At 37.0% G+C, this 22,759-nt stretch overlaps 5 protein-coding genes across 12 annotated transcripts in view; all 5 read right to left on the bottom strand.

The window, feature by feature from the left end:
• LOC103029132 (zinc finger protein 239) overlaps positions 1 to 22,759 on the bottom strand; it is a 67,441-nt gene that overhangs the window by 24,293 nt on the left and 20,389 nt on the right. Inside the window, exon 1 of one of the 3 annotated variants that reach the window (XM_049482405.1) lies at positions 20,174 to 20,250. The exons of 1 other annotated variant lie outside the window; for it this stretch is intronic. The gene's annotated coding sequence lies outside the window, so the exon portion shown is untranslated. Of the gene's footprint in view, positions 1 to 9,495; positions 9,587 to 20,173; positions 20,251 to 22,759 lie in introns of those variants that run through there. One more of the 3 variants, XM_049482403.1, reaches the window with a different exon arrangement.
• The window catches only part of LOC111194230 (zinc finger protein OZF-like), a 45,553-nt gene that overhangs the window by 2,478 nt on the left and 20,316 nt on the right, over positions 1 to 22,759 (bottom strand). Inside the window, exon 1 of one of the 3 annotated variants that reach the window (XM_049482386.1) lies at positions 20,174 to 20,289. The exons of 1 other annotated variant lie outside the window; for it this stretch is intronic. The gene's annotated coding sequence lies outside the window, so the exon portion shown is untranslated. Of the gene's footprint in view, positions 1 to 9,495; positions 9,581 to 20,173; positions 20,290 to 22,759 lie in introns of those variants that run through there. One more of the 3 variants, XM_049482384.1, reaches the window with a different exon arrangement.
• The window catches only part of LOC111194283 (gastrula zinc finger protein XlCGF7.1-like), a 50,501-nt gene that overhangs the window by 18,281 nt on the left and 9,461 nt on the right, over positions 1 to 22,759 (bottom strand). The window contains exon 1 of one of the 2 annotated variants that reach the window (XM_049482447.1): positions 913 to 1,172. The exons of the other annotated variant lie outside the window; for it this stretch is intronic. The gene's annotated coding sequence lies outside the window, so the exon portion shown is untranslated. Of the gene's footprint in view, positions 1 to 912; positions 1,173 to 22,759 lie in introns of those variants that run through there. 2 annotated transcript variants of the gene reach the window in all.
• LOC103030609 (zinc finger protein 501) overlaps positions 2,162 to 22,759 on the bottom strand; it is a 40,914-nt gene continuing 20,316 nt past the window's right edge. The window contains exons 1-2 of one of the 3 annotated variants that reach the window (XM_049482370.1): positions 20,174 to 20,250; positions 2,162 to 7,119 (exon numbers count right to left, since the gene is read on the bottom strand). In XM_049482370.1, the coding sequence (XP_049338327.1) occupies positions 5,628 to 7,007 (1,380 nt within the window). In that variant the 5' untranslated portion in view covers positions 7,008 to 7,119; positions 20,174 to 20,250 and the 3' untranslated portion in view covers positions 2,162 to 5,627. Of the gene's footprint in view, positions 7,120 to 9,495; positions 9,598 to 20,173; positions 20,251 to 22,759 lie in introns of those variants that run through there. The other 2 variants (XM_022677895.2, XM_049482371.1) reach the window with 2 other exon arrangements.
• Positions 12,165 to 22,759, bottom strand: part of LOC103032403 (zinc finger protein 239-like) — a 183,023-nt gene continuing 172,428 nt past the window's right edge. The window contains exon 2 of the mRNA XM_049482412.1: positions 12,165 to 15,977. Coding sequence (XP_049338369.1) covers positions 14,914 to 15,864 — 951 coding nt within the window. The 5' untranslated portion in view covers positions 15,865 to 15,977 and the 3' untranslated portion in view covers positions 12,165 to 14,913. The remainder of the gene's footprint in view (positions 15,978 to 22,759) is intronic.

The raw sequence follows: 22,759 nt of genomic DNA, 5'->3' as shown, positions 1-22,759 counted from the left end.
AAATGTTAATTTAAAATGTATTATGGAAAAATATAACTTGCATTAATTGCACAGTCAAAAAAGCCAATGCATCCCTATGGAGTTAAACCATAATAGTCAAACGCTCGTCCAGTAAATCATAAATCTATATTAAAACCCATTCATGCAAAAAAATAAAAAGTAGAAGTTAAGTAGAAGTAAAAAAATAATAAAAAAAATGCTACAAAGGACTCCAGACTAACTTTTTCCCCCAACTGTTCTTAATCTTGTCAGCAGCTACAAACTAAAATTGTTGGTCCCATTGTTTTGCCATTATTGTTGTATTTATTTGTGCATTTTACTACACTATGAAACTCAGGTCCCATCTCTTCTGTACACTTACGCTTTCATTACATTCATCTCTCACTGCGGCCTGGCAAACTAAATGTAATAACTGCTATATTTCTTCATGTTCTTAGTTTTAAGATGGCATTTCAGTAGATGTTAAATATACGTTTATGGAAGAAACTACTCAGGAATGCAGCTTATTATTAAATATTAAATTCAAAAATTAAGTACATAAATGATGTGTCTTTTACTGAAATATTTATCTCAAAATGTCCACTCACAAAATCCAGACTTTGGCGTTGTTAGCATGAAATTGTTTATAAACAATAACAGCACAATTTATCACTTTAACCCACCAGACAAGAGAATTATTCCCCCCAATAAATCACCGCTCAGTGTTTGTAAGAAGCCCCTAAATCTCCTGTTCATCTTAAATAAAGCAGAATGAAAGTGTTGATCAGAGATAACTAGGAGAAGATGATCCTCCAGCTCCTGGATGAAGCTGCTTGTGTGTGATGTTAAATGCTGCTCCTTCTGAATGTGTTTCTGTGTGTCTAAGAGTAAATGTAGAGCAGTGTGAAGGTGAAGAGTGGAACATCTCCATACCTGCAGCAGGTGAGCTGATGGTGTTCCTCCAGCAGAGCAGTCTGAGTACAGAGGTGTGGAGCTGCTGATCAGAGCTGGGTCTTCTGCTGCTCCACTTTACTGGAGACCGGGATAAACTCTAACCACCCTTCCATATTCACCTACAGAGAATGTCCAACCAATACATCACAGTTGACTCTGTTATTTGATCTGATCCGATACAAAAAAAAAACCCTCCAACCTCCAACAATCTGCTGCTGTGTTTCTAAACTAAAGACTCTTGTCTTGCTCAGGAACCGATGTCGTTACATCTGTCAACCAGCTGTCAAAATAAAAGTCCTGCAGCGGTGTGTGACATATATCGTACAGTTAATGAGCGTAAAACACTCTTTTACCTCCGCCCCGCTCTTACATCTCCCTCAAAATATTACAACTTTATTCTCGTAATACTCAAACTTTATTTATGGCTAATAGAAAAAGGAATGATAAATCAGTAAATGCTTTGATTTTTAGCTAGTTCGCCAGTTGCTGTTGCTCGTCTCACGCTCACTGGCATCACTTGATGCTCGTTGTCATGGTTACGTGTACCCTAAGCGATTCTACACATGCGCGTCATGTTTGATCGGATTACTTTTAGCGTGCATATAAACAGAGAGTTTACTCAGACTATTAGGGGAAACTGTACATATAAACACCTCAGTCAGATTTTACAATCGGAATTAGGTCATTTGGATTGAAGGAAAGCTTTGTATAGCCAATGAGTTAGTGAGTTAAGGCCAATTTACACTTCTGCGTCAAACCTACGTTTGTGATTGGTCCGCCAGGCCTCGCTTACCCGCCTACACGGTTAGCACGATGCAGATCTGCATTTAAAATATTTTATTCTGCCCTCATAACACGTTTGTGTAAGTAAATGTCCTATTTGTTGTGCATTAGAGGAGTAGGATTACAAAAATGGTTCTTATTAAATAGTAAAAATTTAAATAACGTTTGTGTGATCAAAAACAAGTTAATTGAGGAATACCTTGAATGATTATTTTATTGAAATGATATATGAAACAAATAAAAAAAAGCCTAGTAACTTTTGATCCATGTCCCTTTTACCTCTTTAAACCTTTTAAAATCAGATCATTCTTCTGAGTAAATGCGCAAAGCTATTTTTAATACAATATAAAATCAGGTTCTTACTGACTTGATCTTTTAAAACCAGTCTAAAAACAGATAGAGCCCATCCTTTAAATCTACTAAAGAAACCACACTGAAGAGGGTATCCAGCATCTCTTTTAATTGTTTATATGAAGTTGGATAAAACGACAAGAAATACAACAAGCATTTGAACTTTAACACATTAATGAACAACAAACTATGAAACAGGCTATTACCACTAAGCCCTATGCAAACCAAAACATACACAACAAATGGAAGCAGAATCCATAGAAAACTATTAAATATACAGGAATGGCATCAAGGTCAGTCAATGGAGCTTCGTCCTAAGGTGTGTGTTGTGGGAAGTGTCATGTAAGAATCTTGTTACTGGTGCTGTCGAGAGCTGAAGTAATGGTCAAAAGGTAATTAAAAAACGTCACCTGTACATTTAGAATGTCCAAACGTTATCCAAATGTTATTGGAAAAGTCTCACCTCAGATTAAAGTAGCTGCACTTGGTCTGTTAAACCTCTGGCTGAGTGCTGCATCACCTCTGTCCAAAAGCAGGTTCTGAGTCAGGTTAGTCAGTCTGCGCGTCAGTGAGACTAAACATACTACATAGACAGGCAAAATAATATAATCAGAATTACACACATTGCCCAAACTCATGAAAACACAGGAACTCAAATATGCATCACATATAAAATCAAAAGATGGTATGCTTTAATTTAAACCATCAATCAGTAAAATTATTGTATGCATTAAAGTATTAATATAACAAAATTGCTGCAATAAAACATTAGAAAAATTACAATATTTTTTTTATTCACTTTCATTAGTGGAGTTAAAGTGTGTAAAATGAGTTCTGTTCATGTAAAAAGCTTAGCAGTAACTAGTGCTGGGCGATAAAACGATAACAATAGTTATCGAGGAAAATATATATCGCGATAGCTGTAATAAGCTGGACGATAGGATTCAATAAACTTTATTTTCTATTTTCCATTTAAGTAGCGCTGCGAACAGGCGCAGCACGTGATCAGGCAGCGGGCTGAACTGCCTCAGTCTCTGTGTTTTTAGTTTTTTACAGATAAAGTGTTTGTTGTTCTGGATATTTTACTAAATACAGAAAATTATATAATCTGTGTAGCTGTATTTAAACGAGCTAAACATTGCTGCTACTGAACTGGATGAGTTTTAAATACACTTACACTAAGTAATGTAAGTCTAGTCTACTGAAAGCCAGTAATGTTAGTATAAATCTGTACTGCAGTAGAAGCGAATCATTTCAGAAACTTGACTTTATTCCTCCCACCTCCATTACAGGTCACTTGCTTTAAAATATTTAAATGTTAGCATAATTTAAATGCAACAAAACTTAAAGGCTATTATTTTAATAAACATTAGCAGTAAATAATCTCAAAATAACAAAAAATAGAAAATAGAAAAACAGTAAAACATATGTAATACATACTTTTTATATGACCAAAATGTATTAGACTAAAACTAGACCAAAATGTGAATAAAAGTAATAATATCCGATAGACTAAAATGTAACTAAAACTATTATACATTTTAGATAAAAGACTAAGACTAAACTGAATCAAAATCACCTGTCAAAATGAACACTGTGATATAGTATTGTATTTTGCTTTATGTAGTTGCCTGCGGACCTGTGTGGATGTATAATGACTTTTTAAAATTCATTTAAAAGCTGTCTGAGCTCCTTGTACCCACCTGGCAAGATGTGGACATCCTAGTGTCTGTCCACAAGGCTCTGAGCCTGCTAGTGACTTTGGCCATAACTCCCTTATTCTGTCCCTTATGAGTAAAAAGTAACCTTTAAATGTAACAGAAAGTGATTTGATTTATATTGTGATATATATCGATATCGGCTGATATGGAAAACTATTCCGTGATAAGATTTTTTTCCATATCGCCCAGCCTAGCCTAGCAGTAAGTAAAGAGCTGAGTTCTGTAGCTGAGAAAATTAAGTCATGTTTGGTTCTGGTGGTCCTCCCACGCAGGGAGAGAAAGGAAAAAACAGTTCAGATCCCCATGCAGCCAGAGAAAGAGAAGAGAGGGGGAAAAACCTCCAAAGATTTTTCACACAAATGAATGAGATGTAAAAGTCTGAAAAGTTCACTCTTCAGTTCAGATTAGATCAGATGCAGATAAAGGGAGAAGGGTTTAATCTCACAGCTTTCCCTCCCTGTGGCTTTATTATCTGCCGTCTGGAGATAATATACAAAACATTAAACCACTCCTCAGTAGATTTCTGAGTTGGTAAAGTTAACTCACACGCTCACATTTAGCCGCTCACAAAAACAAAACAAACCTTGCAGTGTCTGAAAGAATATGGAGGAGATTTGTCCTGTAGTATTTTGTGTTCGTCTCAGTATTTTTATCTTCATCCAGTCATCCAGTTTTTATTTATGATCTCTGGTTAATTCCTTTGAGTGATTTATCTGTAACTATGGGTGAAACTTTACATGTGCTGTGTCTTACTTTGGCAGAGATAGGCTGTAAGACTCAAATTCCAGTAGCACTTTATACTCTTAGCTTGTGGCTAGTGCTGGGCGATATGACCAAAAATGTATTTCACTGTATTTTTCAAAATTCTGACAATTTTACAATATTACAGTATCAGCCAGAATTCCCTATTTTCTCCAGCCAACAAATACATTAAATTTTGGGTAAATAATTACCATTTGCTGTTGTTTTTCGATTAGAAGAAAAATAAGAACGCACAAAGTGAGAAAGAACAGCAATAGCTCCTCAGAAAAAATGCTGTTCTCACTTCTCTCCAGGCAGGAAAGAGCAAAATGAGTGTTTGACACCACAGAGCGTAGCTTTCAGTGTATTAGCTTGTTATGCTAACTGGCTAGTGTTAGCTAGCAAGCTCTGCCAGTGTGCTTCTTTGGTGGTGCTCCGCAGTGCCTCTAGTGGTATGGCAGAATGTGAAAAATACATACAGATTATATTTTTCTCCTTTGGTATACCAGAGAAACCGGTATTTCGCCCAGCACTACTAGTGGCTGATGCACTGTTTAAGCTATTTAGCAGAGATAGATCATAAAACACTTAACTGGTCCACAGGCAAAGATACACAAGTAAAATATTTACTTCCTGGATGATTTCTGGTCTTAAGTCAGGTGCTTCAGGGTAGCCAGGATGTGTAGAGCTAGCTGGGAGCTCACTGCCCGCCCCCAAACAGTCAAACACACCCCTTTCAAAACTCGAGCACAAAACACTCAGTCGAGCACAAACTGCTGCTGCAGGTAATTCACACAGCGCATGAAAAAAAAAGCACCCGAGAGGAGAAAAATGAAGCTCGAGGGCAACATTTTCTTCACTGTGCACACGATTCTCTTTTTTTATTTGCTAGTTTCACGTTTGTGCTCAGGAGAAGTTCATTTACACACGCAAAATGTTAACACACGCTGGTCAATTTTTTTCACCTTGTATTTTTGCGCCCTCGACTTTTGACATTAATGTGACGCCATAGGATCTGGTTTGATAGGATATATATTCAGTGCATGGGCTGAACGCTAGATATAGCACAAGGTTGGGATCTGTAATGATTGTAGTGTTTCACTGCCCATTTTCAAGACTGCTCTGCATGCACTTGTGTTTCTTGAGGGTTCGTAAACACCTAAAGCTCACTGCACAGCCTGAGCAGTGAAACGGTTTCTCTCCAGTGTGAATGCGCTGGTGTTGTGTAAGGATACTCTGTTGAGTAAAACATTTCCCACATTCTGCGCAGTGATGCGGTTTCTCTCCTGTGTGAATGCGCTGGTGTATTTGAAGATGACTCTGACGATTAAAACTCTTCCCACAGTATGAGCAGTGATACGGTTTCTCTCCAGTGTGAATGCGCTGGTGCTGTGTAAGGATACTTTGTTGAGTAAAACTTTTCCCACAGTCTGAACAATAATATGGTTTCTCTCCAGTGTGAATGCGCTGGTGTCCTTTGAGATGACTCTGATTTCTAAAACTTATCCCACACTCTGAGCAGTGATATGGTTTCTCCCCAGTGTGAATGCGCTGGTGTCGCTGGAGAGTATTCTGGTGACTAAAACTCTTCCCACAAACTGAGCAGTGATACGGTTTCTCTCCTGTGTGAATAAGCTGGTGGGATTGAAGATAACTCTGACTATTAAAACTCTTCCCACAGATTGTGCAGGGATACGGTTTATCTCCAGTGTGAATGCGCTGGTGTTGATTGAGATGAGTCTTTTGATTAAAACACTTCCCACACTGTGAGCAGTGATAAGGTTTCTCTTCTGTGTGAATGCGCTGGTGTCTTATAAGGATATTCTGTTGAATAAAACTTTTTCCACATTCTGAACAGTAATACGGTTTCTCTCCAGTGTGAATGCGCTGGTGTTCTCTTAGGTGAGTCTGAATTTTAAAACTCATCCCACATTCTGAGCACTGATACGGTTTCTCTCCTGTGTGAATGCGCTGGTGACGCTGGAGATGACTGTGATTATTAAAACTCTTTTCACAGTCTAAACAGTGATATGGTTTCTCTCCTGTGTGAATGCGCTGGTGTTGTTGGAGATGAATCTTTGTAGTAAAGCTCTTCCCACAGTCTGAGCAGTGATATGGTCTCTCTCCAGTGTGAATGCGCTGGTGTCGCTGGAGACTACTCTGATTATAAAAACTCTTTCCACAGTCTGAACACGTGTACGGTTTCTCTCCAGTGTGAAGGCGGCGGTGTTGTTGGAAATTACTCTGTGTAGTAAAACGTTTCCCACAGTCAGAACAGAGAAATGGTTTCTCTCCTGTGTGAATGCGCTGGTGTTGTTGGAGATTAGTCTTTTGAGTAAAGCTCTTTCCACAGTCTGAGCAATGGTGCGTTTTCTTCTTGTCTGTACTTTTCTGCATTTGTGTGTGAGGTGTAGGAGAGGACGTTTGTTGAGTATTGGAGATTTCACTGGATGCCATGTTCTCCTCTTCATTCAGCATCTTAAAATCTTTGGTGAAATCTTCTGACTCTATTTGTGCAGTTAAACTTTGTCCAATTCGGAATGTTGACGCTGGGATCAGGATAAGACTGAGAACAGCATAGGATTCACTTCTGGAAGAAACACAGAAAAAAGAAAATTTAATTTTAATTAAAAAATGTCAGAAAATCTTAGTTAAGAGAGAAAATGGAAACAACTGAATTGAGGAACTCATTATGGGGGGATAAACATTTGATCAATTTCTAAAACACTGCACATACTAAGTGCATTCAAGACACAATCTTGATGAGTAAACTAATGGCTTACAGAACCATATGGCTTATAGAACTTTTTTTGTTTGTTTTTGTGTACTTTTTGTTACTGGCTGCTCTGTTATATACACTTAATAATCTGATATTATAAATGACTGGATTAATAGTTGTAACCTAGGTACCCAGCGTTATGTATTTCCACTCGGATGCCCTTGTCAAGGCTTACACTACCGGGAGGCGTGTGTGTGTGTGACTGCCTCTTTCTGTGCATATGCCCGGTTGGATTATTTAGCTAATCTACCTAACGGCTAACTACCATTTCTCCTTAGCTAAGTATTAAAGGTACAGATTACAGTCGGCTGGGTTTGCTAAACCCAACATTGAATTTCTATATTTCTGTTTTAATATTTTCAGATGGGTGCACAAAAATCTAACTTCTTCTGCATGCTACTTTCTTTACTAAGGGTGTGATTGTTTTTAAACACAATTCCACATTGTATTATAACGTTAACATGTATATCATGCTTTACAATATATTTAATAACACAGACAGTCCTCCTGCATCAGAAAAAGGTTTATTTCCTTTAATCATGACTGGAACTGATTGTATTTACCTTCATTTGATCGCAAAAACTAAAGTAAAGCAGCTGAACACCTCGGCAATTTCAGATAACTAAAGGTTTTTTGTATAAAAGAAAAAGTACACTGTTGTGTTTCAGAAAAAAAAAATATGTTTTCACTTGGTTTTTTAAGATGCTAAAGCCAAAATACAGCATTTTGTTTACAATATTAAACCTCTGTTCTTGGAAATTATCTTTAATTGCAGGTTAGTGAAGTGTGTTTTCAAGGAAATGTGCATTGTGTTACGTTGTTTAAAGTAAAAATAAATAATTTTCTTAGTTTCCATTTTTTTAAATCAAATTTGTATGCAGGGTGTACTGTTACACCCCTATTAACTTAACTTAGCTGTAGGGTGTGACACCGAGCGGTGAGGCCTGCTGAATTAGAAGGAAACCTGTAGACACCCCTGTGCCTTACTAGTGTTGTATTATGCGTCTTAAAATCCAGTGCGTCTTATGCATGAAAATAGCCCAGAAAATAGATGTTTATTGATACCATATAATCTGGTAAACCTCATACTCAAATAATCAACTTAAAAGGTCTACTCACAAAATACCCTAAGCTTAAGCTCCACAGCGAAAAATAAGCAATTTTAATCCCATGTATCCCACAAAGTCCTCAAAACATCAAGAACACTATATGGAGAAACTGTAGTATTGGGACACCTGCTCATTAACTGATTCTTCTAAAATTAAGGGTATTAAAATGTACAAGCTAGAAACCATTGCTATCCAGCAGTACAAACAAGCTGAAGGCTATTATTAAACCAACCAGGTGATTTTTACTGTCAAACTCCAACAAAATCTCCAACCTAACAGAAGAACACTTACCACCATTTAATGGAAGTCAACGTACAAAGATTCTATTCATCACGTCACTTTGCCATGATTTACATAATGTAAAATTATTAGATTTTGGAGTGTGTTGGGCTTTACTGGCCACAGTACCAACCAACCAACCTTTAACCCCCCACCAACCAACCTTTAACCCCCCACCAACCAACCTTTAACCCCCCACCAACCAACCTTTAACCCCCCACCAACCAACCTTTAACCCCCCACCAACCCTTAACCCCCAACCATCTTTTATTCTACAAGCCATAGACCAGCAACTCCCACCTACACTAACCTACTCTCAGGAAGAACTCCCATTAATCTATAAAATTAACATTACATAATCCATTAGTTTTATATATCAATCCCATTTCTTTTATCCATTATATAGTTTTATAATGGATCACAAATATCTACTTTATGTACACAAACAGACTCTGGCGTGGAGAAACACGTGACCATAAAGGAGATATCTCTACAGTTAGCATGAAGGAGTTTATAAACAACAGCAGCACAATTTAATACTTTAACCCACCAGACAAGATAATTATTTCCCCAATAAATCACCACTCAGGGTTTATAAGTAGCCCCTAAATCTCCTGTTCATCTGAAATAAAGCAGAATGAAAGTGTTGATCAGAGATAACTAGGAGAAGATGATCCTCCAGCTCCTGGATGAAGCTGCTTGTGTGTGATGTTAAATGCTGCTCCTTCTGAATGTGTTTCTGTTTGTCTAAGAGTAAATGTAGAGCAGTGTGAAGGTGAAGAGTGGAACATCTCCATACCTGCAGCAGGTGAGCTGATGGTGTTCCTCCAGCAGAGCAGTCTGAGTACAGAGGTGTGGAGCTGCTGATCAGAGCTGGATCTTCTGCTGCTCCACTTTACTGGAGACCGGGGGAAACTCTAACCACCCTTCCATATTCACCTACAGAGAATCCAGTCTTCATTTTAAACCACAGCAAACATCTGTCCAAAGCGCTGAAACTATTAGAACATGTCCAATCAATACATCACAATGACTCTGTTACTTGATCTAATCCAATACAATAAACAGCCTTGAATCCACCTTAACCTCCAACAGTCTGCTGGTGTGTTTCTAAACTAAAGACTCTAGTTCCGCCCAGGAGCCAATGGCGTTACATCCGGCAACAACATGTCAAAATAAAAGCCAGGCAGCGCTCTCTCTCTCTCTCTCTCTCTCTCTCTCTCTCTCTTTTTTTTATTTATTTTGTATCTAAGTAACTTTTTCATTATATTAAAAGCTCACGTTAGCGAGGTTCGCTAAATATTCATGCTTAAACTATGCTAGTTACCTAGTCAGGGAACTAAAAGGGTATTAGGGTGATTGACATATTTGGCTAAAAAAATGTTTAAATAAAAATCTCACATTTAAGTCATTTAAGTCACGGAAATCACTGGGTTATATTTTACCAACTCTTATATTTCCAAATATATATGGTCTTGTAGATTTTTTCTTGACATTTACATTTATTCACTAGTTTACGGTCTTCGTGACTAAAATTGTCATATGTGTGACATGAATTTTTTGTGTATTAAATTAAAAAGGGGTCTAATGTGATAATGTAAGTTAATTTATCCTGACTATTTATCATTACTATATAAAAGTATCGGATTGCTTGCATGCAAATGTTACCTTTTGCATGTTTTTTCATCAACTACACACATCAATTTCTTTCAATATACTTTACATTAATTTAGGAATACCTTGTTATAAAAGTACCAACATTCTTGTAACCTTTGATGGCACTATTCCCCAAATGTCACATTGAATGATTTATGACAAATAACAAAAATCTTTTTTATTATTATTCTGAATGACACCATATGATGAATTACATCACACAACAATCTGTATGCAAAAATCTGTATCAGCTGCATTTAGCAAACAAACAAACTTAGTTTGGCAAGAGACTGAAATAATTTTCAGAATTATAAAACAAGTGAATTCTTCTCAACGTAGTAAAAATGTTTAAAAGACATTAATTAATCCACTTACTGTATTCATTAAATGTTGCACTTTTTATTTTAATCTGTTGAATGTTAGCTACTGGAATTCTAAGAATCTTTTGTAAATCATTGAACTTGTTTATATTTATTTTTATATAATTTCTTTTAAAAATGGGAGAGTGATGCGAAAAATCATTTCTGCACCATTTTCTGTGCTTTTGCTTACCTCAGGCGACTCTGTTTGTGGCATGCTTGCAGAAATGGCTTCTTTTGCATCCCTCTCCCATACAGCTTCTCCTTGTGCAAAGTGTGCTGTGTTGTTGACCGATGCACAGTGACACCATCTGCAGCAAGATGATGCTGCAGCTCTTTGGAGGTGACTGTCCTTGACTGTTCTCACCATTCTTCTTCTCTGCCTTTCTGATATTTTTCTTGGCCTGCCACTTCTGGGCTTAACAAGAACTGTCCCTGTGGTGTTACATTTCCTTACTATGTTCCTCACAGTGGAAACTGACAGGTTAAATCTCTGAGACAACTTTTTGTATCCTTTCCCTGAACAACTATGTTGATCATTTGAAAGTTGTTTTGATGAGCACATGATGCCAAATAGGAGATTCAAATAGGAGAACAACTTGCAATTGGCCACCTTAAATACCTTTTCTCATGATTGGATACACCTGGCTATGAAGTTCAAAGGTCAATGTGGTTACCAATCCAATTTTGTGCTTCAGTAAGTCAGTAAAAAGTAGTTAGGAGTATTCAAATCAATAAAATGATGAGGGTGCCCATACTTTTGCACTGGTCAAATTTTGGTTTAATGCATATTGCACATTTTCTGTTAGTACAATAAACCTCATTTCAATCCTGAAATATTACTGTGTCCATCCGTTATTAGATATATCAAACCGAAATGGCTGTTGCAAACACTCAAATATTTAGAACTAAAAATGATTAAGATTAATAGGGGTGCCCAAACTTTTTCATATGACTGTATATATAGAAAAGCATATTTTGGTGAACAGCCACTCTTAATTTCCAACCTTTATAGTATATTTCAGTTCAACCCCTTAAATTAAACAAGAAATCTAAACGTCAACTGCTTATCAAGATGTTTTATTTCAAATCCAATGTGGTGACATGCTGAGCCCAAATCACCTGAAGATTGTGGGGCTGTCCAAATATTTATAGGCCTTGTTGACTATATCAGAGCAACTCTGCACCTCATCCTCAATACTTAACACTCAGTAATGAGAGCTGTATCTGCACTGCATCATCGTTTATTTGACCTATCCCAGTCATATTTGTTATATTTATTGTTTTGTCCTTGCTCTGTCTTCCAAATGCTGTTAACTGCATTTTTAGTTTAGTTTAGTGTTCTGTTTCTCCATGGTCCTGGTGAAACGTAACTGTAATCCACTGTGTGCTTATACACCTCGGATTAATCAGCAGATAGACAACTCCTCCAATCACCACCCTGAAAAGAGCACCCAGTTCATCTCTTTTAATGGTTTATTTAAAAACAACGCATTAACAACAAATTACTCTGAAATATGCTATTAACACTAAGCCCTATGCAAACCAAAACATACAAAACATATGGAAGCAGAATTCATTGAAAACTATTAAATATACAGGAATGGCATCAAGGTCAGTCCATGGTGCTTCATCCTGAGGTGTGTTTTGTGGGAAGTGTCATGTAAGAGTCTTGTTACTGGTGCTGTCTAAAGTTCAAGTAATTATTAGGTAAATATTGGTAATGGTCAAAAGGTAAGTCAAAAAGGTCACCTGTACATTTAGAAGGACTATACTCAGAAGTGTCTTTAATTGGACCACCATGGCCAAGCAACAGTCCTCAGCTCCTCTGCACTCTGGCTGCTCTGCTTGGAGCCATGTACTGCATATGTGTGCTACTGGCAGCTAAATGACAACAAGGAAAATACCAGACTCCTCACCTGTATCCACCTTTTAACCGCTATATGCCACAAGTGAACACTTTTTGATTTAGTCGTTTTTACACCTTTTCGGATTTGGCCATAGAAATCTATAGGCAAGTCACTGCACAGGGTTTTGAGGAAGTGTCTCAAACCAGAGTGTTGTTCCTACTGTTCAACCTGCTTTTTGTTAATTTAGTGAGTTATTTAAACGTTATTGGAAAAGTCTCACCTCAGATTACAGTGACTGCACTTGGTCTGTTAAACCTCTGGCTGAGTTCTGCAGCCATCTCTGTCCAACAGCCTGGTTAGTTAGTCTTTGAATCAGTGGGACTTAACATACTACATAGACAGGCTAAATAATGTAAAACACAGGAACTCATACAGAAATATGTATCTCACATAAAATCAAAAGATGCTAGGCTTTAGTTTAAAACATAAACTAGTAAATGCTTACTGTATAATTGTCATGAAAAAATACTGTATTTATGTATTAATATAAAAAATGGGTATAGAAGACTTTATTCACTTTAGTGGAGTTAAAATGTGTAAAATAAGTACAGTTCATGTGAAAACCTCAGCAGTAAGTGAGAGTTTATACTCTTAGCTTGTGGCTAGTGCTGGGCGGTATGACCAAAAATGTATATTACTGCATTTTTCAAGATTCTGACGGTTTCATTCTATTTGTATTTCTTTTTGCATGACTGGGCTTCTATATAGGTTTGTGACTTACTGTACTGTTAGGAGTATGTATACATAAAACACTAAGGCTTTAAATTAAAGCATTGATTACTATTGGCTTTACTTTGTCCCACAAAATTATCCAATATATGAAGAAATGAAGAATGAAAACAAGGCCTTAAAAAGAGATACATCTTAAATTTAATAAATGTAAAAAGTATTGAAAAGAGATATTTCTCAAAAGATCTATTGCACAAGTAAGACATAAGTTTAATATTAATTTACAGTGTGTTAATCCTGAAGCCATAAGAGGCATTACAGTATTAAAATCAGCCACAATTCCCTTCTTTCTCCAGTTAAACAAATTTAAACAAATCATTTCAGTGTGCAGTAAAATTATCCTTCAAGCTACAGCATTAATATATTTAATAGGGTCTTTTTATTGAGTGATTCATTACCGTTAGCTGTTGTTTTTCTATTTTACTCTGATAAAAAGACTCTGTGAGAAACAGCAGCAGAAGCTCCTCAGATAAAATGCTGTTCTCATTTGTCCAGGCAGGACAGAACTATGTTTGAGGTTATCTTCCAGTGTGTTAGCTTGTTATGCTAACTGGCTAGCTTTAGCTAGCGAGGTCTGCCTGTGTGCTTCTTTGGCGATGCTGTTCTCCACAGCACTCCAAAGCGCCTCTAGTGTTATGGCTGAATGTAAAAAAATACATACAGTTTTAATTTCCCCTCCAGTATAACAGATTAACCGGTGTACCGCCCAGCACTACTTGTGGCTGATGCACAGTTCATATTATTTAGCAGAGATTGATCACAGCCCACTTAACTGGCCCACAGGCAAAGATACACAAGTAAAATATCCACTTGCAGGATGATTCTTGGTCCAGAAGTTTGGGCACCACTTGTAACAGTCCTTAGCAGTTAGCAGAAGGTGCTTCAGAGTAGCCAGGATGTGTAGAGCTAGCTGGGAGCTTACGGGCAACGCGACACAGGGGTGTCTATTCCGAATGAGTCGTCTGTATCCACTAATACTAATGTTCCAGTCACACAAAGAGAACATACACAAAGACTATAGTAGTGTTACTGAAATAATGACAAAGGGTTGTTTACCACAGCAGTTTACTTTCCTACCATACAGAGCTCTCGTTCTGTCTGTCTCATTGTGATTGATGTCCCACTTTACATCTAAAAGGTGAACTTCATCTTAAAGACACAATACTAAGTTGATTGTTACGGGACTAGTTTCTGTTTTGTGACATTTGCATGTTGTGTGTGTAAGGATATACAGCTCTGGAAAAAAATAATAGACCACTTAAAAATGACGAGTTTCTTTAATTTTACCAAACTGAAAACCTCTGGAATATAAATCAAGAAGAAGATGGATATAATATAAGCCATCAAACCAAGCTCAACTGCTTGAATTTTTGCAGCAGGAGTAAAGGCATAAAGTCATCCAAAAGCATTGTGTAAGACTGGTGGAGGAAAACATGATGCCAAGATGCATGAAAACTGTGATTAAAAACCAGGGATATTTCACACACACTATATTTTGTTTTATTAATTTTTTTCAGAAACTGTTTAAAGCCAGGTTTGGGATCTGAAATGGTTTAAGGTGTGTCACTGCCCATTTTCAAGACCGCTCTTTGTGCACTTGTGTTTTTTGAGTGTTCGTAAATACCTAAAGCTCACTGCACAGTGTGAACAGTGAAACGGTTTCTCTCCTGTGTGAATGCGGAGGTGTTCCTGAAGATGACTCTGACTATTAAAACTCTTTCCACAGTCTAAGCAGTGATATGGTTTTTCTCCAGTGTGAATGCGCTGGTGTTGTTGGAGATGACTCTGTGTAGTAAAGCTCTTCCCACAGTCTGTGCAGTGATACGGTTTCTCTCCTGTGTGAATGCGCTGGTGTTTTTGGAGAAGACTCTGGCGATTAAAACTCTTTCCACAGTCTGAACACTTGTACGGTTTCTCTCCAGTGTGAATGCGCTGGTGTGTTTGGAGACTGCTCTGTGTAGTAAAGCTTATCCCACAGTCAGAACAGAGATACGGTTTCTCTCCAGTGTGAATGCGCTGGTGTATTTGCAGATAACTCTTTTTAGCAAAACCTTTCCCACAGTCTGAGCAGTGATATGGTTTCTCTCCAGTGTGAATGCGCAGGTGTTCTTTGAGAAGACTTCGATATTTAAAATTCATCCCACAGTCTGAGCACTTATTTCCCAAGTGAACGCGGCGGTGTTCCAGGAGATTACTCGTTGTATTAAAGCTCTTCCCACAGTCTGAACACTTGTACGGTTTCTCTCCTGTGTGAAGGCGCTGGTGTATTTGGAGATAAGTCTGTGTAGAAAAGCTCTTTCCACAGTCTAAACACTTGTTCGGTTTCTCTGCGGTGTGAGTGCGCTGGTGTATTCGGAGATACCCCTTTGTAGTAAAGCTCTTCCCACAGTCTGAGCAGTGGTGAGTTTTCTTCTTGTCTGTACTTTCCTGCATTTGCGTGAGAGGTGTAGAAGAGGGTGTTTGTTGAGTATTGGAAATTTCACTGGATGCCATGTTCTCCCCTTCGTTCAGCATCTTAAAATCTTTGGTGAAATTTTCTGACTGTATCTATGCAGCTAAACTTTGTCCAGTTAGGGAGTTTTGACACTGGGATCAGAATAAGACTTGGAACAGCATAGGATTCAGTTCTGGAAGAAACATAGAAAGAGAGGAAAAAAGAAACAGTTGAATTGAAATATTATTACAGGGGGATAAAAATGTTATCAACAATTTCTTTAACTAATATGCAAATTTGTAGGTTTGTCAAACTACACTATTTAAGTGCAACTAAGTCCTCACAACTAAATCCACCAGAGTACAAATCAGCGCAGGTTTCTAAATGCTGATATTTAGGGATGTCCCTGATCTGATCATGTCTTTAGAAATCGTGCCCGATTGCGTAATTTTCAAATGATTTTAATCGGGTGGAAAAGATCCCAATCACTGATTTATAAAAAACATGACGATGCGTTTTTATTTCACAAGTAGGGTAAGTGTACCCATTAAGCCCATGCACCCTTTAAGCCCACTTTCAACTTTGATGTCAATTTACAAACAAAGGAAAACATATATTTTGGCATCCATTACTTTATCCAATCAAATGGTTTGTTACTTCCATAACATTTTTTATTGCATACAAATCACATTTTCCATTGTTGAGTTAGCCCCGCCCAAGTGTATACAGTCTCGGGACCCCTAAGAAGAAGACACTTAAAAACTTTGGTGTTTTGAGACCTGTCAGGAATCATCAATCTTCAGCAATTTTCAGCCACATTTTTGGTAGGTACATTAATATAATGTAAAATAAGAGCTAAATGTACCAATTTTGATATGTAAATAAATAGTATTTTGCCTAATTATACTATTTCCCTTCAAATGGAAATATGAGTTTATGAGCTAGCAAACATAGCTGATACTAATGCTAACACCCCTAGCCCTGTTAATGCTACACTTCCACAATAATTAAGGTTGTCAGCTACAAATAGTAAGCATTTTGTTATACATTTAACATTGATATTTAGATAAATGCATCATAATTTGTTCTGTGAAGCCGATTAATTTAATAAATTAGCTTTTTTTTACAGGTGGGCTTAAATGGTACATCCCATCAAAATGCATGCAAACTGCAGCAAGCACATTCTAATGTTAATATGTTAATATTCAATAACAAAAACTTTATATTTCTGAATGTGGGGATAGTAGTAACTGCTGTAATGTTTGATGCAAACTATATTTAAGCTTCATGCATGGATTTGTGAGCATATCTTAGATTTTGAAAGGAAATCGTTGTCTTTTTTTAGCGTTCTTTTCTGCGGAACCATTTAAGCCCAGTATGCTCCATTTAAGCCCACCTCATATATTTCAATAGGGAATTTCCTCTAGTACAAGTTAAATACATTTTCTGTTCAAAAGAAACAGTTCCCTGTGTGATTTTTAATTACTGATCTACTTTACTAGATAGATAGATAGATAGATAGATAGATAGATAGATAGATAGATAGATAGATAGATAGATAGATAGATAGATAGATAGATAGATAGATAGATGTCTGTGTTAGCAAAACAATGTGGCGTAGACAGAAAATCTTTGAGGGAAAGAGTGAAGGCCAAGGTCAGAGTTTTATCAAGGATTATCAAGGCCAGGATGCAAATGGTTTAAACGTTTCATGTGAGATCATCCTGAGCTTACGATTCACAAATTGGAACAGTTTTCTGTGGCTAGATGGGAGGCCTCAGCCAATGATGACATACTGAACCACTGGTTCGAGCTTCTAATAAGGGAAATGGATCTTGCCCGTTCTACCTGAGCAACCACATTGAGGTGGAGACTTCATATAAACAAAAACTTAAAATGATCAAATCTACTCATTGAATTGCATGAAAGAAGCTCAGATAAAATAGGTAAAAATGGGTTAGAATGTTAATAAGGCTATATTGGAGATTTGTAGACAATTCTGCTTCTAAACTGTTTTTCATGTACAACCTTTTTTATTAGACTAAAACAGAAACAAAATGAAATGATTCATTGTTCCATGTTGTGTACTACACTGTTTGTCATGTTCAATGTTATTTGTTCAGATGACGATTATGTTTAAAAGGGGTTTTAAAAAACATTTTCACTGTTACTGATAAAATATATTGCTATTTACTTTAAAACAAATTATTAAACAAGTTTATTTGATCAATAAATTATGTTATGGGCTTATTTGGAACACACATGGGCTTAAATGGTACTATGGTACCAATTAAGCCCACGCCAGACTTTTGACGTTTTCCCTAAAATTTCTTAATTTTGTATTTTGAAATGTACATTAACTAATTAATAAATATTCAAATGAGAGGTAAACCTTGCCCTTTAACAAATTATGTCACTTATAAATTATGTCAATATCTAGAAAAAATTGCAAAACTTAGATATTGGTGGGCTTAATGGGTACACTTACCCTACACTTTAGACTCAGCTGCATGTGCACATTGAGAATGATCACGCTGATGAATTGGCACTCTTCCTCTCACACATACATGCGCACTCATAGTTTAATGTTTTGAAAAAACTGCAATATATGCATCTACTTTAATGTTTATTTCCTTCATTAAAGTTGTCTTTAAAACTCAGTAACTCACAAAAAGTTTCTCCTTTAAAAAGCATCAAAAACTATCCTATTATAATAAAATAAACTAGACTAAGTCTAGTCAGCCAGGCCTAAATCAGCCAGGCCTAAACCACACTAAACTATTATTACTCTCTCCTTCCCAACATTACAGAGAAATACCAGCATTAAAAAAAAATCATGATCTTAATTATAATTAATCACAGAAATATTGTTGTTGTGTGACGTTTTTTACTTTGTTAATTTAAGAAAATATTCATATTTAAATGGAAATTATTTATACTGTTTTTTTTTTTTAATAATCACTAAAATGTATTTTTTATTTATTTATTTATTTTTTACAGCATTGCCAATGTATCAGGTCGTGACTTGTGAGGCAAAAAAAAAACCTGTTTGAGACATCCCGATGTTTGAACACTTGCACTTGCTAATATATATATTATGTATATTTCAGTTTGGGGCAATTTACTGCAAGCTAAGCTTACAAACATCCATTTTACACATAACATAATATATTTATACATTTAACCCGATCGTTAATGCTAATCACAAATGCTATTCGCCCCTAGCTTTAGCAGTTAAAACACTTTAACTCAACTTATAAATCAAATATTTACACTTTGGTTGTTTAATAACCTTTTAACTCTTTTATTAACATTTAAGCTCCTTACAAAACAGAAATACCCTGTAGCTGCTGGGCCTATCACTACTATTTAGCTTCTTTAAGGAAGTAACCAATTCCAAATAGTGGGTTTTTGTAGTCCTTGTAGAACTGTTAGAACTACATACAGGTCCGAAAGCAGGTCGCAGTTCTTGAAAGAGGCGCAGTTCTCGCGTGCGTTGGTCGCGGCCGCCTAGGAAAACTGACAGGGTCTGATTTTAGCTCAGAGGAGCTCCGTCACAGACATACTGGACATATCAGGGTTCCTCAGTGTAGCGCTGTCGAGCGGCATTAGCTGCTAATGCTAATATTGCTGCACCCAGCCTTAGTGGAAATCAGGAAATCTAAGCTTACTGTAAATAAACATAGTGCTTTACTCACTCAAATAAACAGTTTTCAGGAGAGAAGTTTGTGTAAATTAACATCCAGCGCTCGTTTGACTTGCTCATTTTTTTTTTTTTTTTTTTGATTATTTAACTCAGCAGGTCTCGTCACCCAGCAGAGTAAAACTACACCCCTGTTCCTTACTAGTGTTGCAAAATGCATTTTATAACCCAGTGCGTTTTATGTATGAAAATAGATCAGAAAATAGACATTTATTGATAGTGAGCCTTATAATCCGGTGTGCCTTATAGTGAAAAAAAACAAACAATAAAGACATAAATTATCTTGTCTCAGATTCAAATATTTATTTTAAAAATCCACCCACAAATATATATATATATATATTTTAAGTACACAAACCGACTGTGGCCTGGAGAAACACATGATCACAAAGTAGACATCCCTACAGTTAGCATGAAGGAGTTTATAAACAAGAGCAGCACAATTTAACAACCAGACAAGATAATTATTTTCCTAATAAATCACCTCTCAGGGTTTGTAAGTAGCCCCTAAATCTCCTGTCCATCTTAAATAAAGCAGAATGAAAGTGTTGATCAGAGATATCCTCCAGCTCCTGGATGAAGCTGTTTGTGTGTGATGTTAAATGCTGCTCCTTCTGAATGTGTTTCTGTGTGTCTAAGAGTAAATGTAGAGCAGTGTGAAGGTGAAGAGTGGAACATCTCCATACCTGCAGCAGGTGAGCTGATGGTGTTCCTCCAGCAGAGCAGTCTGAGTACAGAGGTGTGGAGCTGCTGATCAGAGCTGCATCTTCTGCTGCTCCACTTTACTGGAGACCGGGATAAACTCTAACCACCCTTCCATATTCACCTACAGAGAATACAGTCTTCATTTTAAACCACAGCAAACATCTGTCCAAAGCGCTGAAACTATTAGAACATGTCCAATCAATACATCACAATGACTCTGTTACTTGATCTGATCCAATACAATAAACAGCCCTGAATCCACTTTAAGCTCCAACAGTCTGCTGCTGTGTTTCTAAACTAAAGACTCTAGTCCTGCTCAGTAGCCAATGGCGTTACATCCGGCAATCAGCTGTCAAAATAAAAGTCTTGCGGTCCTTCTTCTTCTGTCGGATTTCTGACAGTGAGCACTCTAATAATTCATCCATTATTGGTGCATTACTGCCTCTTACTGGAACGGAACATGAAGCACCGGATTCAGGGAAGGCCGAGGAGCGGAGGGGAAAGATAAAAAGACTAAATCCTAATAAACGATCCCGATAGTTTTAAGAATCTTAACAAATAAGATGTGTCCTGAATCATACTACACATCGTTAAATTTCTTGCTGCCCTACACACTAAGAAAATACATATTTTTACTTAAAAGTGTACAAAGCTTGTTGCTTAGATTGTGTTACAACAAGATACATTTTTTCAAAAGTCATGTTTTTGGTACCCTTGTCTTTTTTTGTACCAGTAAAGATTATAAACATTATCATCACATGAACATGTGTCAAGAACACAATAATACAGAATACAGAATGTAACTTTTTACTGGTTAAATGATACAAATCTGTATTCCTGCTGTTTACAAAAGGCTTTGTACTTCAGATGACCAATATTATACCTTTGAGGGAACAGTGATGAAAAGTGTACCTTTAAGTACAACAAAGTACTTTTAACATACCTATTTTTAGTGTGTTGAAACTCCCAACACCTCCTCCTGTTCTTTATTATATGCCATACAATGCAACACTACATGTTCGACTGTCTCTTATTGTGAAGCCATAAACACAATTACCATTTGGGTGTTTACATATTCTAAACAAATTGTGATTTCATAACCAGCTTAGCTTCCTGCTTATATAGAGGCACTAAAACATCAATATCGTCCAATTTGAGGGACTGTTTTGCCAATTTATCAGCACATTTGTTACCCTCCACACCTACATGAGCTGACACCCACAGGAAAACAACTGAAGACTGACAAACCCATATGCTGCAACCATATGTTGCAGTGTTTTAGCGGAAAACTCTCCAGCATTATCAGGCACTCTTCTAGCAATCTCCATCTTAGGTAGGAACATACACAGACACTCCTGATCTTTCTGACTCTGTTTCCACAGACCCAACTTGTAGATCATTTTTATAGTTGAAGTCTATACATGTCAAGGCTACGTGATCTTTCATCACCAATTCTCTTAAAATCAAATTTTGGCATCAGAAAGAGCCATATATTGAGTGTTGTCAGGTTCATTTGTTGAGCCAAGTCGTTTGCTACCCAACCAAAAGCTCTACATCACCATTTTCCCAGCAATCCCTTAAAATGCTATTAGCATGATGTTCTTATCTGTGCCCCTTCAACCCCACCTAATATGACATGGCTAATTTATGACGACTAATGACTTCTGCAACCTGACATTTGGAATATTCCTCATTTTGGAACATTCCAAAGTTTTGCTCACTAAACACCTCAAACACCATTCGAAGGCCCATTGTTTCACCTTTAACTGCCAATTGCACTTTCTTCTGAACCTGCACTACATAATGTCCTCTTTTCTATAAAGCCCCATCATCAGGGTATAGTGATTTTCCAATTACAGGTTCAACAAAAGAGAAAATGTATCATTATATAATAAATAACACACAAACCTTGAGGCGTACCATCGTCTACAAAACAAATCTTAGAGTAAGGGGTGTACTATATTGTATCGTTCACAGTTACGCGTGGGATGCCTCAACCACATATGGTCAGGCAGGACCACAGAGCCTAACAGTGCACTACATTAACAGCGAATAGAAGCTGTCCAGCTCCTGCCTTGAAACGAGCTACTTCCCAGAGGACCACACAGGGCAAAATATTGCAAATGGTTTGAGAGGGTTTCTTTAATCATGGGGCCTAAAAGAGGAGAATCAAGTGTGTGTGACGACAGACAGCGGGGCAAACGTCATTAAAGCAATCGAACTCAACAACTGGACCAGACTGCCATGATTTGGCCCTCATCTCCACATTGCCATTATTATAGGAGTTTATAGCTTGATTTAGGGTATATAATTTTTTGGAGTGTTCACAGTTGTATTATACACAGGACCATTAAAGTGTATCTACATTGCTTTTTTCATTCAGATACTGTTTTAAAGTGAATCAAAACGTTTGATTTATTTCACTGAACCGATTGGGAATCAGTTAACCGCATTTGATTAAAATAATTAACTTTCCTTGGGTTAGCCATTTAGCCACAGGCTGGTTTGGCGAGAAAGTACCTGCGTGTCACAGCTACCAGTGCAGCCTCTGAAAGATTTCTTTTAGC

The sequence above is a fragment of the Astyanax mexicanus genome, chromosome 8 (assembly GCF_023375975.1).
Source record: "Astyanax mexicanus isolate ESR-SI-001 chromosome 8, AstMex3_surface, whole genome shotgun sequence".
NCBI classification, from domain to species: domain Eukaryota; kingdom Metazoa; phylum Chordata; class Actinopteri; order Characiformes; family Acestrorhamphidae; genus Astyanax; species Astyanax mexicanus.
Note: the sequence above shows the minus strand (reverse complement) of the source record. Positions and strands in the feature narration are given on the sequence as shown.